General features: G+C 34.5%; 1 protein-coding gene across 3 annotated transcripts; it reads right to left on the bottom strand.

The window, feature by feature from the left end:
* Window positions 1-2,688: 2,688 nt before the first annotated feature.
* Window positions 2,689-15,672, bottom strand: LOC120772698 (putative phosphatidate phosphatase). Of its 3 annotated transcripts, none has more exons than XM_040101439.1 (7): window positions 15,631-15,672; window positions 14,338-15,009; window positions 9,749-9,900; window positions 6,555-6,773; window positions 3,151-3,327; window positions 2,909-3,085; window positions 2,689-2,847 (listed from the first exon to the last, which is right to left on the bottom strand). In XM_040101439.1, exons 2-7 carry the CDS (start codon window positions 14,693-14,695, stop codon window positions 2,830-2,832), a joined length of 1,101 nt encoding a protein of 366 aa, XP_039957373.1. In that variant the 5' UTR covers window positions 14,696-15,009; window positions 15,631-15,672; the 3' UTR covers window positions 2,689-2,829. The 3 variants fall into 3 exon arrangements, with proteins under 3 accessions (XP_039957373.1, XP_039957374.1, XP_039957372.1); XM_040101440.1 differs by having other exon boundaries at window positions 14,338-14,773; window positions 15,631-15,669; XM_040101438.1 differs by having other exon boundaries at window positions 14,338-15,113; window positions 15,631-15,648.
* Between the last annotated feature and the right edge of the window lie 203 nt (window positions 15,673-15,875).

Here is a 15,875-nt window from a genome sequence, read left to right as displayed (position 1 = left end):
AGTGCCAAGAGACAACAAGAGAGTCCAATGTTGATTCGGCAATCGGTTTGTTGCGAAACATGTTGCTTAGAACGCATTCAAATTTGGTGGGTTGTTGAAAATCGCACGCCAAACATGTTGCAGAGCAGTTTGTTAGCTCTCTGACAAATACTTTATTGTTATTATATCCTTACGTATGTGTGTGTTAGCAAATAAATGGATAAATGCAAGTTAATTAATAGATGGTAATTTATGTTATGCCACATGTACATTAATTTTACGTTTTCTGCTTGTGTTATGAATTCGGTCAAGAAAAAAACTAACAAATAACTTCTGCATGGAGAGGAACGACACACTAGTTTTGCCTTATGGTTGATAATTTTGGGCTTAATGGGGTGCAGTCATGCTTCTGGGTAAGCAGTTGCAGTTGTAGGGTTATACCCAATTCTTACTCTTGTGTCCTTGCCGCGCACCTTGGAAATGTGTGAAGCGGTAGCCAACCCGAGTGGTTCCTGGGGTCACGGCTAAAAGAGAGGAAGCATCATTTTTCAACATAAGGACAATATGACCATAGATGCCTCTTATGAGCGGATGGAACGCGCTTATGATGACTGCCACGAACACGATGTAAAACTTCTGATGGCGAATGAATAGATGTTCCATTGCCCAACTATGATGACCTCATAGGGGACCTCACATTCTGCGCCAATCACCGTGGAATACGTCGCCTTAATATCGCATATAAAGTCTTATCGAGCGTAGTGTGTGAAAGAATGAAGCCCACCTGGAAAATCAAACTATCGACTAGATTTTCACCATGCGCCAAATCTTGGAAAAGACCCCTGAAAGGAAGATCGACACACACCACCTCTTTGTCAATTTTAAAGCCGCCTTCGACAGCACTCTATGCCGCTATGTCTAAACTTGGTAATCTCGCAAAGCTAATACGGCTGTGTAGACTAACGTTAAGCAATGCCAAAAGCTCCGTCGAGATCGAAAAGAACCTTTCCGAGCCGTTCGATACCAAGCGAGGTTTCAGACAAGGAAACTCTCTATCGTCTGACTTTTTCAATCTATTGCTGATGAAAATAATACGAACTGTAGAGCTATATAAAGAAGGTTCAATTTTCTATAGTATACGTTGCTGGCGAACGCCGATGATATTGGTATCATTGCCCTCAACAACCGCGCCGTTAGTTCTACTCTTTCCAGATTGGATAAGGAAAAGCGTATAGGTCTGGTTGTGAACGAGGACAAGACAACACATCTCCTATCATGAAACAAACAGTCATCGCATTCGTCACTTTGGCTCACACGTCACTGTCGACAGTCGTAACTTTGAAGTCGTAGATAATTTCGTCTATTTTGGAACTAGCATAAACACCAACAACAATATCAGCCTTGAAATCCAACGCAGAATCACTCTTGCCAACAGGTGCTACGTTGGACTGAGTAGACAATAGAAAAGTAAAGTCCTCTTTCGACGAACAAAGACCAAACTCTATAAGTACTTCATCATTCCCGTCCTACTATATGGTGCGCAGGTATGGACAATGACATCATCTGATGAGTCAGCTTTAGGAGTGTTCGAGAGAAAAAGGTTATGCGGAAAATTTATAGTCCATTGGGCATTGCTAACGGCGAGTACCGCAGTTGATGGAACGATGAGCCTGTACGGCGACTTTGACATAGTTCCGGATGGAAGAGAACACTCCGGGTTTGAAGGAAGGGGAAGACCTTCACTCCGTTGGAGAGATGAGGTTGAGAAGGACCTGGCTGCACTTGATACCTCGAATTGGCACCAAATAGTTAAAAGAAGAAACGACGGGCGCGCTGTTGTTAACTCAGCTATACGCTGTTAACTACGTCAGTAAAGATGAAGAAGTTGATCATATGTTCCGAACTTAACTTCGATTGATTCAAACTAGTTTCCTGTTTACTCGTTTACTTGCTTCGTCGTTCCGTTTTCCTATTTCCTGTAACTTGACAACTACGGTGTCGTACAATTATCCAATTAGTTGTTGTAATAAACCGTTTGATTGAATTTTGTAACTACTTTTTATCGTTATATCATTGAAATTGGAATAGTGAGAGAGAGAAAAACTTAAGTTGAAACATGTTCTCGAGTATAACAGAGTAATGTCAAAAGTTAATGGAATCAGTCCAGACATTCCCTAGCCTCATTATAGCCAGCACAATGGTTTTCGACTACCAACCTTATTTTCAAACGGTTCGTGTCGGTCAACAAGCCTTATAAATTACGAAAGTATATAATGTTCGAGTTCACTCAAACTTAGCCCTTTCTTACTTGAGATGAATTAAAAATTGTCTTCCCATTGTTTGAAGGGAATCAAATATAACCAATAACATATTATACATATGTATGAAGATAATTGAGATAATGTGGTTCAGAACAGAACAGGTCAAAGATGAAACGCTTGACAAAGCGATGAACGACAACGGCAACAACAACAAATACTTACTTCCAGAGCCAAACTTTCAATACAGTGCACACGTGCCAATTCAACTGGGTCAGATGTCTGTCATCGGTCGCCGTATGACCTAGATTTATCCATATGAGAAAACTTGATTGCATAGTTTTTTTACGTAGCTTTCTTTTTCCATAATTTTTAAACCTGGATGTTTGAAATTTTTTTTCTGATCTTCAAAGAGCCTAAAGATCGACCCCAGCAAAGTAAAACGGATATATCGCTATTATTTTTATTTGATTTATTATATGTAAATGTATATAAGTATGTATTAAAATAAATTATTTTGTAAATGTTAGGCATTTCTAGTTCTGTAGGCTATGACGATGGTTCCATCGGAGGTGTGTATTTGAATCTTTGGTCACCACATTGTTCGTATCTAGAAAGAGCTTAACGTGTTTAGGTAATGCGACAATATCTTTCTTGTTACGGAAACGTACCAACACAATAGCATAAAACGCCCCAATCGCAGATCCGGCAAGTACATCCGTTGTATGGTGCTGGCTATCGGAGATACGTGTTAACCCCGTATACCAAGCGAACATAAGAAGTAAAAATTGAATGAAGTGCTTCACCATTTTGCACCGTTCCCAGGTCATACGTTTTTCTAAATAAACCTATTAACATACACAAAGATACAAATATCATAAGAAAACTCAATTTTACCGCCGATGCATTTTACCGTAATGTATACCATAGCGAAGCAGGCGAAGCTCGCATGACCGCTGGGAAAAGATAAGCTCATTTGCTTAAGCATACGGGGTGTGGCATTGCCAGTGCAAATGAATTCCTCAATATAACGGTCAGCATTTACAGGGTCATTGCAAGTACTACCATCGGTCATGACGGGTTGACATACCTGACAATAAAAGCATAGACATATGTACCAATAAGACACTAGAACGAATTGTTAATTTTTATTAGATTATAAGTGAGAATTATTCATTGTTTTTATACTCTTGCAACCTGCTGCTACAGAGTATTATAGTTTTGTTCATCTAACGGTTGTATGTATCACCTAAAACCGTCTGTTTGTCCGTCCATCCGTCCGTGCAAGCTAAAGCTTGAATAAAAATTGATACATTTTGATGAAACTTGGTATGCGGGTTTCTTAATACAAAACAAAAAAAAATACGAGTTCGTTGATGGTCGTAATCGAACCACTGCCAAGCCCACAAATCGCCATTAACCGAAAACCTCTAAAATGCCATAACTAAATTAAAATATGTATAAAACTGTAATTTGGTACAGAGAATCGCAGTAGCAAGAGGCAACTGTGGGCAGGACATTTTTAAGAAGTGTCCTTGGCCCCGCCAGTGTAATGTACATATCTCCAAGACTACTATAGCTATAACAACCAAATTTACTGAGCGCAAATATTATAAAACTCTTACCGACATTGTGTATGAGTTTTCTTTATATATAAAAATTTCGTGTCATGTTGTTTGTCCGCGATGGACTCCCAAACTACTGAACCGATTTTAGCAAAATTTAGCACACTGTGTCCAGTTTGAAGCAACTTAGGAGATAGGATTTGACAATTCATAAATAAGAAATACAGTGAAAGCTGTATTAAATGGACGCTCTATTAAGGGCGCATATCCCTTAACATATTGACAGGTCCCAAAATTTCTTGACATTTACTAAGTACGATCTATTAAGCGGACAACTCGAATAACTGAACAGAAAGGCTGATTCGTCAGTGTCTGTTTATGAGAGATTTTACTGTATATATTTCTAAACATACGCATATATTCTTAATCCCCCAAAAAAATATAATACAGTTGAACTTCCATAACTCAAACTTCTATAACTCGAAGTTCTCCATAACTCAAACTCTTGAATTAGCAATAGAAGTCAAATTGCAAGCAAATTTCCTGCCATATCTAGAAGTTTTTTTTGTATTATGGTGATTCGAATTAGGAAAGTTCAACTGTAATTATAATTTTCAGTAAAATTCCAAATCTTTAAGGCCATTTTCTCAATGTCTGGTAGCAGCCATTTGTCAGTTAAGTTCTGCTAAACTGCCGGATGCTGTTAACCTAACTGATAAAACGTTATATTTTCCTTTGACATTTATTAGTATAAACATATCTAAATTAAATCTCAAGAACAATTCCCTGGATTCTTATACCAACAAAAACGTTTTCAACTTTATTTGTAAATGAAATTTTCCCTGTATTGAATAGTTTATTATATGGCCGAATCCACTAGTGTATATATAAAATTGCTTAGATCCCAATCCTTTATTTGACTTTTTACATCTTAAGATATTTCCCTGGCGTTGCTTTTTGCAAGTTGCAAGAGTATAAAATGTTCGGTTGCACCCGAACTTAACCCTTTCTTACTTGTAAAAGTACTCTCATTTTTTCGTAAAAAAGTAAACAGAGTTCTGTAAAGTTAAAATTTATGTATGTACACAAACTAAATTAATATTCATTCTAGTATTTTGTCTACTTTTCTTTGGACTTCTGGACCTCACTTACTCTTCTAGGTATGTATGTATTCTGCAACATTTTTTGTAAATTCTGGAGGGATTTTGCTCCATTATTCAACCAAAGCCTTACTTAGGTTGTCGTTGCTTGAAATGTCCTTCTGCCTGATTTTTCGGGCAAAGTACTCCCACAGATGCTCGATAGGTTTAATGTCTGGGGCCTGTGGAGGGTTATCCACAGTTTTGGTGTTCGATATAACAGTCACTCACTAACAATTTTGACTTGTGTTTAGGATCATTGCCCTGTTGAAAGATCCAGTATTCTGATAGGCCCAATTTCTCAATAATTTGAGCAACGTTATTTTTTAAAATGTTGAAATAATCCAATTTGTTAATCGTGGACTCGTGAATCGTGAAGGCTTTATTTTTGGATCGCCAAATTTTAGGAGGTTTTTTCGATTCAAATATTTCGAATTTTGCTTTGATTTGTATACTTTTTTTCAAATCCCAAGTTCATCTGTTGATTCGCCTTTGATGTATAGAACATTTGGATTAGTACTCGTCCATGCAAACCGCTTTTGTGCAACGTGCTCCTGATTGTACAGGCACTTACTGATTTACTCGAAGTCTCCGCAATATCTTTCGAACAGCGTTTGAACCTGGATTTGTTTTTACTCCCGTACTATTTATCGCGCTTCAGTGTCAGTAGGGCCCTTTGGTCGGCTCGGTCGTGACAAATTTTCAACAGCCTGATGTTTACCATGTTTATCAATAATTTTTTTTATTGTGCAATAGTATCTTCAAACTATTTCTCTGATTTCGCACAAAGATTTACCTTTTTTATGCAAATCTAATATGATTTTTTAACCGTTTCAGTGGTTTGGTCGATTACCTATTACAAATTTTGATATTTTAGCGACTTAACCGCAAAAAAAAACAATGATGATATAAAAAAATATGTTTTACTACACTCACTCTCTTGAATAGTTATGGTTTACAAAGGATATTTGGCGCTTTCCCGAAATAAGTATTAAAAACAAACAACGGTTGTTGCCAATGTTTACTTTTTTTTGACGCGAAAAAATGAGAGTATTTTTAGTTTAAGTGAATTATTTTTGGCTGTGCTCAGTTTTTATTTATTATTAATACTAAGTTAAACTCTTATAATATAAGCCTTGAATTCTATAATAGAACTTTTTATTATTGTATTAAAAACGGCGTTGTAATAAACACTGTAATATTGATAGAATTGCTGTTTCCTTATTTTAGACACTCACAGTATTTCACGTATATCAATTGAAATTAGGAAGAAAAAGACAAACTACTACTAATAGAGGAAACCGCAATTTTTTTCTGGTCCGAACAAAGCTAAGTGGGCTGCTGGGAATATGTGGTAGCTATGAAAATGATATAATGTGCACATATGTATTTTATACTCATCCGTCTTGCATGGCCTGTTTATAGAAATTGTGTTTTGTACATATGTACATATGTATGTAAGTAGATACAGTAGTAATACTTGTACATATATGAGAAATTTATGTAGTAATTCTATTTGAATATGTGTACATACAAGTATGCTATTATGTTCAGTAAAACCTTGAAAAATTCCCCTTCATTTTAAAATCAAGCTCGACGCAACTTATACGTACAGCAAAGAAATGTGGCCGTAAACGTCCAATTGAATACTTAGCAATATCCATAGTCAATTGACCCACTCCGGAACCAAAAATTAATAGTCCAATTTTTTTGTAACTCTCCACGATCCAGTCAGCAATTTCCAACCGACAAATAAAATAACGCTGGAAGGTCACATTACAGAGTCCATGGGTTCTATTGTAGTGGGAGAGAAAAAACTCGACGGTGGTGATCTAAAATAAAAAGTTATTATTATAATTTACGTGAATTTATATTTTCAATGAGACAATTCCATGTTATATCTAGACCAAAGTGAAAATATATTCCTATATGAGCTTATTTTGACGGCGCCATATGCTTCACATTTAAATGAGTAATTCCCGATGGCAGAGAATGTTAATTTACCTTTATATAGAAGTGCCATATTTTATTTAAAACCTTAGAAGTATACTATACTTGTCTATAAATACAAACGGCCTTTTCGCGCACAACTTCCAATGTGGGTATTAGCACATCTAAAAACTAAAAACAAATAAGTATGGAAGAGCTAAGGTCGGGTACAACCGAAAATGTTATACTCTTGAAACTTGCAAGATTCAAAGCTAGGGAGATACTTTAAGGTTTATGTGTGTCTAAGCTATTCTCTATATTGTATACTCTATATCACTCATACACTGACCGTCATATTCGGTACAAGGTTTGTTAGAAAAACGAAAATTATTATATGTACTGCATGGGAGATGGGGTAGTATCGACCAGATTTCATCTATTTTTCCCAATACCATCTACTATTAACACGCCACATACTAGAAAAACCAATCATATGGAACAAAGTCAGTCGAATGTTCAAAAATCCTAATATCCAGGGGTGTTATGGAATCCAAGACCAATTGCTTAGGAGGATAGAAAAAAACTAAACGGAAACTATGGAATTGGGGCAAAGTTTATTATCTTTGGCATTAAATTATCTTCTTTTCAAACTTAAAAAAACTAAGAAATTTAAAGTTTGAACATATTTTTTTTATGTTTTCTAGAACATAAGTTATTAACAAATATGAATCTCTTTGAATTTCTTCTTTCCGATAGAAATTGCGACCTGCATACTGCCCGCCGTCCGACAAATGTACATGCGAAATGCATCGGGCAATTGCTTCCCAAAGCAGAATATCAAAGATTTCGTTTCCAAAAAATTTTCGGATGATCTTTAAATATATAACTATAAACCTTACAAATTTCGCTTTAATCAATTATTATTAAAAATCGATTTTTTGAAGCCTATAAAGCAGGTTCCTACCTTAAATATCCGCATTTTTTTCCAAAACTCAATAATTAAAACATTTCGTGTTTTATTCTTATGTTTTCTCCAATAGAAATAAAGATAAATTAATTCATAACAATAAAATTACTTGATTTCTTAACTTACATTTCAAATCTGTCAACGACTATCTTCTTGCTTTGTTTCTGATAGCAAAACCGATACATATTCTGTTTCGAACATCAAACCAATAATATCTAAATACATCACACCTACTACTTTTTTTTATCGGTTTTAATCCTGATTCCAACAACTATCAGATTCCACAACACCCCTGATTAGTTATGTTAGAATTTAAACCGTTTAAATTAAGTACCACTCGTTGGCTGTTTGCTCCAGCATTAATGATGCTATGTCTCAACAAAATTAAGCGAGAATATTTACTTCAATATTATGTCTCTCCTTAGTACAAAATATGATACTATGGTGATGAATGGAGTCATTTGACTTAATAAGGTTGATTTTTATGTAAATATCTCGGACATTAAGCAGAAATTAGTAATGAAACTAAACGAGTCTATTACCCTATAGTCTAATTTAATAACATGCCAAATATCATTATAACTAATTTACAATTAAATAATCCGTATTTACCATTTTTATACTCTCGCAACAAAGTTGCTAAGGAGAGTATTATAGTTTTGTTCACATAACGGTTGTTTGTAAGTCCTAAAACTAAAAGAATCAGATATAGGGTTATATATACCAAAGTGATCAGGGTGACGAGTAGAGTTGAAATCCGGATGTCAGTCTGTCCGTCCGCAAGCTATAACTTGAGTAAAAATTGAGATATCATGATGAAACTTGGTACACGTATTTCTTGGCTTCATAAAAAGGTTAAATTCGAAGATGGGCAAAATCGGCCAACTGCTACGCCCACAAAATGGCGGAAACCGAAAACCTATAAAGTGTCATAACTAAACCATAAATAAAGATATTAAAGTGAAATTTGGCACAGAGGATCGCATTAGGGAGGGGCATATTTGGACGTAATTTTTTTGGAAAAGTGGGCTTGGCCCCGCCCCCTACTAAGTTTTTTGTACATATCTTGGAAACTACTATAGCTATGTCAACCAAACTCTATAGAGTCGTTTCCTTCAGGCATTTCCATATACAGTTCAAAAATGGAAGAAATTGGATAATAACCACGCCCACCTCCCATACAAAGGTTATGTTGAAAATCACTAAAAGTGCGTTAACCGACTAACAAAAAACGTCAGAAACACTAAATTTTACGGAAGAAATTGCAGAAGGAAGCTGCACCCAGGCTTTTTTTTTAATTGAAAATGGGCGTGGCGCCGCCCACTTATGGACTAAAAACCATATCTCAGGAACTACTCAACTGATTTCAATGAAATTCGGTACATAATATTTTCTTAACACCCTGATGACATATACGAAATATGGATGAAATCGGTTAACAACCACGCCTTCTTCTAATATAACGCTATTTTGAATTCCATCTGATGCCTTCTCTGTATAATATATACATACGTTAGGAAATGAAAATACAATTCAATACTCAAAGTACACAAATTGATCTAATCTAATTAATTTTACAGCAAAATAAAAAAATATGTAAATTATTATCACTTTATCATGCGAGAGTATAAAATATTCGGTGACACCCGAACTTAGCCCTTCCTTACTTGTTTGAAATAAAAATTTTCCAAAACCTAAAAGTATTGCCCTACTTGAACCCTTGCAAATTGCGAGAGTATAAAATGTTCGGTTACACACGAACTAAACATTTCCTTACTCATTTTATACGGTTTTTATAATTATTTTAATATTTTCGGTTTTTTCTAAAAATAAAAAGAATTCTCTTACTAACCAAATAAATATATAAGTTATAGCTTAGTTATAGCTTAGTTTATGTATTTGTGTACTTACTAATGATATTGGAATTACGAAACACATCAGAAATAGCATCCAATTGTCCACAGTATTTTTTTTGAATGGATGTTTCAAAGACTTATCGCCACAGAAAAATCCGCGTTTATATGATGTGCCCCAGAGATGAAATGCCAATACTGGTAATGCAACTATGTAGAAATATGATTTTTTTATTTCGATTTTAAGCCAGATTTTAGACAAGTTCATACAATATAGTGTTGTACACATAGTAAAATAAGATATATTTCTTTGTATTTACTAAGCTTCTTGTTATTTACGTTAATTATCTTTAAAGCAAAAGCTTCACAAAATATCGAGCTATGTACGTCTGTTTTTCCCACACATATTGTTTACAAATGAAAGTTTTTGAAATAATGCAAACTTCAAGCGCCAAAGAAACGTATGAGTTCGCAAAGTTGAAAGAATATTGATCTTAAAGTTCAGTCGTAATTGTCTTAAATTCGAGTAGTCAATTAAAATAGGGTGATGATATCAACTGGGCATAATCAAAAAAACACTCTTTTAGCGAGAAAATGTGCATTAATTGACCGCCACCATAAACAATCAATTCTTATTAGCTCCTGTACACTGGTTGCCTTTCGATGTGCATTAACTCCGCAACTGAGCATCGATGGACTTAATTAAATGTTTAACGTTGAAGCTCCATCAAGGACCAGTGTTTAGCGACTCCAAGACGAATTTCGTCAAGATCGTCCAAAATCAGTTGTTATTACGTAAACTATTGATGTAAACTGATTGAAGTACACAATAATTTTTTACCAGTTGCCTTTCAAAAAATCGGGAAAACTTACCGCCGAAGAAGGATCACTCTTCACCAAGACAATGCTAGCTCTCACACATCGATTGAAACAAATGCATTTTTAGGCACTTAAAACATCAATGTGATGAGTCATCTACCGTAGTGTCCTTACTTTGGACCGAATGACTTCTTTTTATTCCTATAAAAAATAAACTAAGAGAGGCGGTTGGCATATTTTTGAGATACCTCAATCAGAGTGGGAAAGGTGTTTCGACAATTGGTTCAAACGCATGCGAAAGTGTATTGGTCGTAATGGGAAATATTTTGAAAAACAAAAAAGTGATTTTCGATGTTTAATATTTGTTTTTGTTCTCTAATCCCGAAATATATAACCAACGTACCTATTTATATGTGAGCACACAGAGGTTAATATCCACATGCGTGTGCACCAGCAGAATAGGACCTGCACATGTGTGTGTTCCTACATACATACATACTTACATATTCAATTAATCATCACATTACTTCAATTCGAAAGTCAATTGATAAAAAACAAAAATAAATTATTAATCATAATAAAGCATACTACATACTACGAGGGTTGCCTTTATATTCCGGGATTTGAGAACAACAATAAATGTTAAGCGGGATTTACACATGCAGACTTGTATGCATACCGTGTCGCAAGTCAGTTCACTATACACTTGTGCGACACGTTGTTCAGACATCATTTCGTTGTAATCGTTGAAGTGAACGGACATGACCTCAGAAGTGGAAATTTTAGCGCTACTTGTAATTTTGGTGTGCGCGGAAAATGAGAAGCAAAAAACGGCAAAAAAACGAAAGCAACGCTTTTGGTGTCTTCTAGCGTACTTATTCCTGTTGTTGCCACTTCGTGTTCTCTAAGGATGTCTGGATGGTGAAAGTACCAAAGCGTTGGCTCATATACATATGTATGTACATATGTCTTCTCCACCAGCACCAGACATTTCAGATTTTTTAATTTTGCACAATTCTCAACCAAAGGAATTTCGCATGCCATTTAGGGGGGAGCCTGCTTTAGAGGCTTCAAAAATCAATTTTTTTGAGAATTTTTTGGGAGGGAAAGAAATAATTGATTAAAGCGAATTTCTAGGGTTTATAGATATACATATGTACATACATAGATATGTATATTAAAACATCATCCGAAAATTTTTTTTGGATACGAAATCTTTGATATTCTGCTTTTGGGAAGCAATTGGTCGATGCTTCTCGCATGTGCATTTGTCGGACGATAAAAATAATTCAAAGAGATTCTTATTTGTTAATAACGTATCTTCTAGAAAATTAAAAAAAAATGTAAAACTCTACAATTTTTTAAAAATTGAAAAACAGTGGTTTTTGACCAAAAAAATTTTACTTTATGTTATCTAAAAATATGTTCAAACTTGAATTTTCTTAGCGTTTTTTTTTTTTAATTTAAATAGAAGATAATTTAATGACAAAGATAATAAACCTTGCCCCAATTTCATACAACGTTTAGTTTTTTTTTCTATCCTGCCCGCCAATTAAGCAAAATCGTAAAAATTACTAATGTGACTGATGAGCGCACAACCTTTCACTACAAAATTTTTACAAGAATGAGATCGGTCTGTATACCGCATTATACACGTTGCTACCCTTTGCAACAACGAACAAAAAAATTGAAAGATTTCAATTTTGTTCATATGTACTTGTATGCATACTTAGAATTTGGTATGCATACCCATCTATGCACAATGCGACGGTAGGCAATACTTGATTTGTAGCACAGATATGTCTGCAAGTGCATATCCTGTTTTAATCAACGAAAATCTCTTCAATGGGTTTAAAAATGTTCTCCATTAAAATCAGGGCCGGCCTGAGACAATTTATAGCCCTGGGCAAGTGACACATTATCCGTCCCTTGTAGGCCTATTTTGCTCACCAACAAAATTTTACAATTTTATAATTTTTAAAAATTATTTAGGCCATTTTATTAAAAAGCATTCATACTCCAGATATAACATAATTATTTAAAAAGATTATTATTAGTAGTATAATAAAAACAAGTTAAGAATAAATATTTTCGAATGGAATGTGAATTTTATTGTTTATTTAAATCAAATAAATATATAAATAAATAAATAAAATATGTAAAGAAAATTAGACAAACTGCCACTCCAAAATTTTTGCGTCATAGACAAATGGCAATCTTTCCAGTATGAACGGGCTTACTTTTACCATAAGCTTCCACCGCCTCTACAGGTGACGAAAGAGCTTGGCCTCTTAGTTTATTTTTTTCGTATGGTAATAGAAAGAAGTCATGCGGTGCCAAGTGAAAGCTATGCGGAGGATGAATCATTAAATCGATGTTTTGAGTGCTCAAAATACCGTTGTTTCACTCGATATTTGAAGTTAGTTTTATTATGGTGAAGAGTGATCCGTCTTCGGCAGTTCTTTTTCCTGATTTCTTGAAAGACAACTGGCAAGAAAATTGTTGTGTTTCACTCATAATTTACTGTTCTGCGTTAATCAGTTGTATGGTTGCGGTATCCCAAAAAACAAGGAATCATTTACTTGGAACTTCTTCGTGAACGAGCAATTTTTATGATCGCCTAGTCTGGAAACACCCCTACAATCGACAGCTATTTATTTACGGACTCATATGCTTAATTCAACGATTCATTAGGTGTTGCGTTATATATAAGTAGGTGTTATAAACGTGTTTCGAAGCACCGCTATCACATTTTTTTTAAACATTTTTCGCGATCAATCCACACGAGCCTCTTTTTTGAGCGATTGACAAATTGTGAGGGAACATGACGATCTTGCAATATCAGGTTGCGCACAGCATCAATAGTTTACGTAATACTGATTTTGGACGACCTGCCCTATTGAATTCACCATCACCATCATCACCAAAAAAATTAAATTTTAAATTAAAATAAAATTTTGTCATTCTATCGATTATTTGTCGTCAAAATCGGACTATATTACACATCTCACATACAACCTATTATTCAGATCTTTTAAATTTCGCCTTAAAAATTGCAGGCTCGAAACCAGTTTTAGACCTCCTTATATTCCTTAAGCAAAGTTGTTCAGACTGATCCGTAAAACACTTCCCGCATACGCATTTTATAGTAAAAAATTTACCCTCTCTAATACCATATGTATTATGTTACTCAAATATGAAATTAGTCGTATTTACCATGCATAGGATTTTAGAAAGAAAATCAACCCTGCCTATCAAATATGCATACTTTTGTTTTGCTTTGATCTCCGATTTTAATCATCGGACAGTAAACAGGTCACTTCGGTGAATTCTTTACACTGTTGCCTCGAAATTTTTAAATATTATTAGGTACATACATATATAAATATATGTATATATTAGAATGATTCCAAAAAAAATTTTTTTTTCGTTTGGTACTCGGAAAAATAGGTTCCTAGACACCTCTAAGAAAGCCTCTCCAAACATGAGTTTTTAATTGTAACGGGAAGGTGCTCCTACATACAGTTTTCTATTTTTTCTTATTATCAGATAGAAAAATTTATATCTCGCTTCCAACTACTTAAAAAAATATCTTTTTCCTTAGATTTTATAGGAAATTGAATGCTCTACAAAAAAGGTCTATAATGATTTTTTCGTAAACCCAAACGTTTAAAAGATATTAACAGTTAAAGTTTGATTATTTTTGGGAAAATTTTTTATTTCTTATGAATTTTATAACACAATGAAAAAAATTATTATGAATGATGAAAAAAAATTTTTTTTTGAATCACTCTGATATACATATGTATATGCATAATTATTACTCACCACAACCCAGAATGAGGAGGTCCGAAATAATGCGACAGCAAATTATACTCATTCCATTTTTAGAATCCATATTTTCTGCATTTACTGGCTCACTCGGGGCATTATCGCTCCCATTTAAGTAACCATTAAACGGCAGAGACATGTTATTATTGTTGTTTTTATATTGAGAGTTACTGACTGTAATTGGCAATGGTTTTGTCGAAAAATTGTTTTTGGTTGGCGCCGATGCAAAAGTCACAGTGGTTTGCACCACACCCACCTGGGAAGTCGGAGACGACGGCTCACTGTTACTGCTTAAGCTATCCAGGCGTTGTAATAACGCGGCGTCTGATAAGCTTGTCGGTCTTAAACTACTCATGTTATTTTCTTGAACCAGCAAATCCCGCTCAATATACACAAGTCCCGTAATTAAGACCTTGGTTAGACCTATACTTTGCTAGAAGGCGATAAATTTCATTTGTTATTTGACCAAATAACCGTTAGATGTGCTTTATATGTTTATTCGACCGTCCTACAAAAATTATTATAATCGGCATATCGTAGTTCTTCAGAGAACTAAGGTGATGAGAGTAGTTTTGATTTTAGGCAGTAGTTTTAATTTAATTTAATTTAAAATTATGTTTATGTAAGATTTAAGGTTTTACACTATTGCGTAAAGAAACTTGTATGCGGCTAGGAATAAATTTAAAACTCAGCATGGCGTTATTAGATCAATAAACTTTTTGAATTCATGCAGCAATAATTTGGGGAGAGTTATTTGTTTTCACTACGTCAATCTAGAAAAATCAAGCACTCAACATTTTGCACCTTTCAACAACAAAATATTTTCTTAATGCACGTAAATATTTATTTTGGATTAACACACTCCTTTATTTATATATACACATATGTGCATACATATGTATATACATGAGTATGTTATGTAGATATGTGCAACCAAACTGTGGCAGGAAGTATTTCGAAGCAGCCTGTGGTCATTAGTTGTTTTTGCTGTTTTTATTTGTTTATGGAGTTATCTACCAACATCAAGAACGAATAAACTTACAAACATACATATGACTGTATGTAAGTATGAACAAAACGTATGCATAATTTTAATATTTTTTTTTTTAATTTTTAAAACGCCTTCGTGTTTCACTCAGGTGGTGCTGGCTCGAATAAAAAAACAGAATTATTTTCAGATGATGGAAAATTGTACGATGCTTGTTCAAAGTTTTTGTTTTCACATTGTTTCGTCTTCATTTTCAGATAAATATGTATATTTTTTTCGTACGTATTCAGAATACTACAAACCAGAACTGTAGAGACACAAGAGACATAAACGGACCGTAATCCCACAACACAAAATAACAACTGCTATTCGACAACCACAAAATTCCAATTCATTAAGAATATTTCTGTTCTGACTGCACGATCAGTCTCTGGGGTTGTTGCCACAGATCTTTCTGCAACATGCTCTCCACAGCAAATGTTGACAGCACACTCTTTTTGTTGCCAACCTGCTTCAATTGGTGTCTGAGCCAGAGAACATAAATCAT

The sequence above is a fragment of the Bactrocera tryoni genome, chromosome 3, assembly GCF_016617805.1.
Source record: "Bactrocera tryoni isolate S06 chromosome 3, CSIRO_BtryS06_freeze2, whole genome shotgun sequence".
Taxonomy (NCBI): Eukaryota; Metazoa; Arthropoda; class Insecta; order Diptera; family Tephritidae; genus Bactrocera; species Bactrocera tryoni.
Note: the sequence above shows the minus strand (reverse complement) of the source record. Positions and strands in the feature narration are given on the sequence as shown.

What these genes read in the sequence shown, in the direction of transcription:
- LOC120772698 (XM_040101439.1), bottom strand. Translation starts at nt 14,695, where the DNA reads ATGAGTAGTTTAAGACCGACAAGCTTATCAGACGCCGCGTTATTACAA. An exon ending in TCGTAATTCCAATATCATTA is followed by an intron (nt 6,774 to 9,748) that starts GTAAGTACACAA and finishes TTTTTATTTTAG; the next exon opens with ATCACCACCGTCGAGTTTTT. An exon ending in TACGGCCACATTTCTTTGCT is followed by an intron (nt 3,328 to 6,554) that starts GTACGTATAAGT and finishes TTTTATTGTCAG; the next exon opens with GTATGTCAACCCGTCATGAC.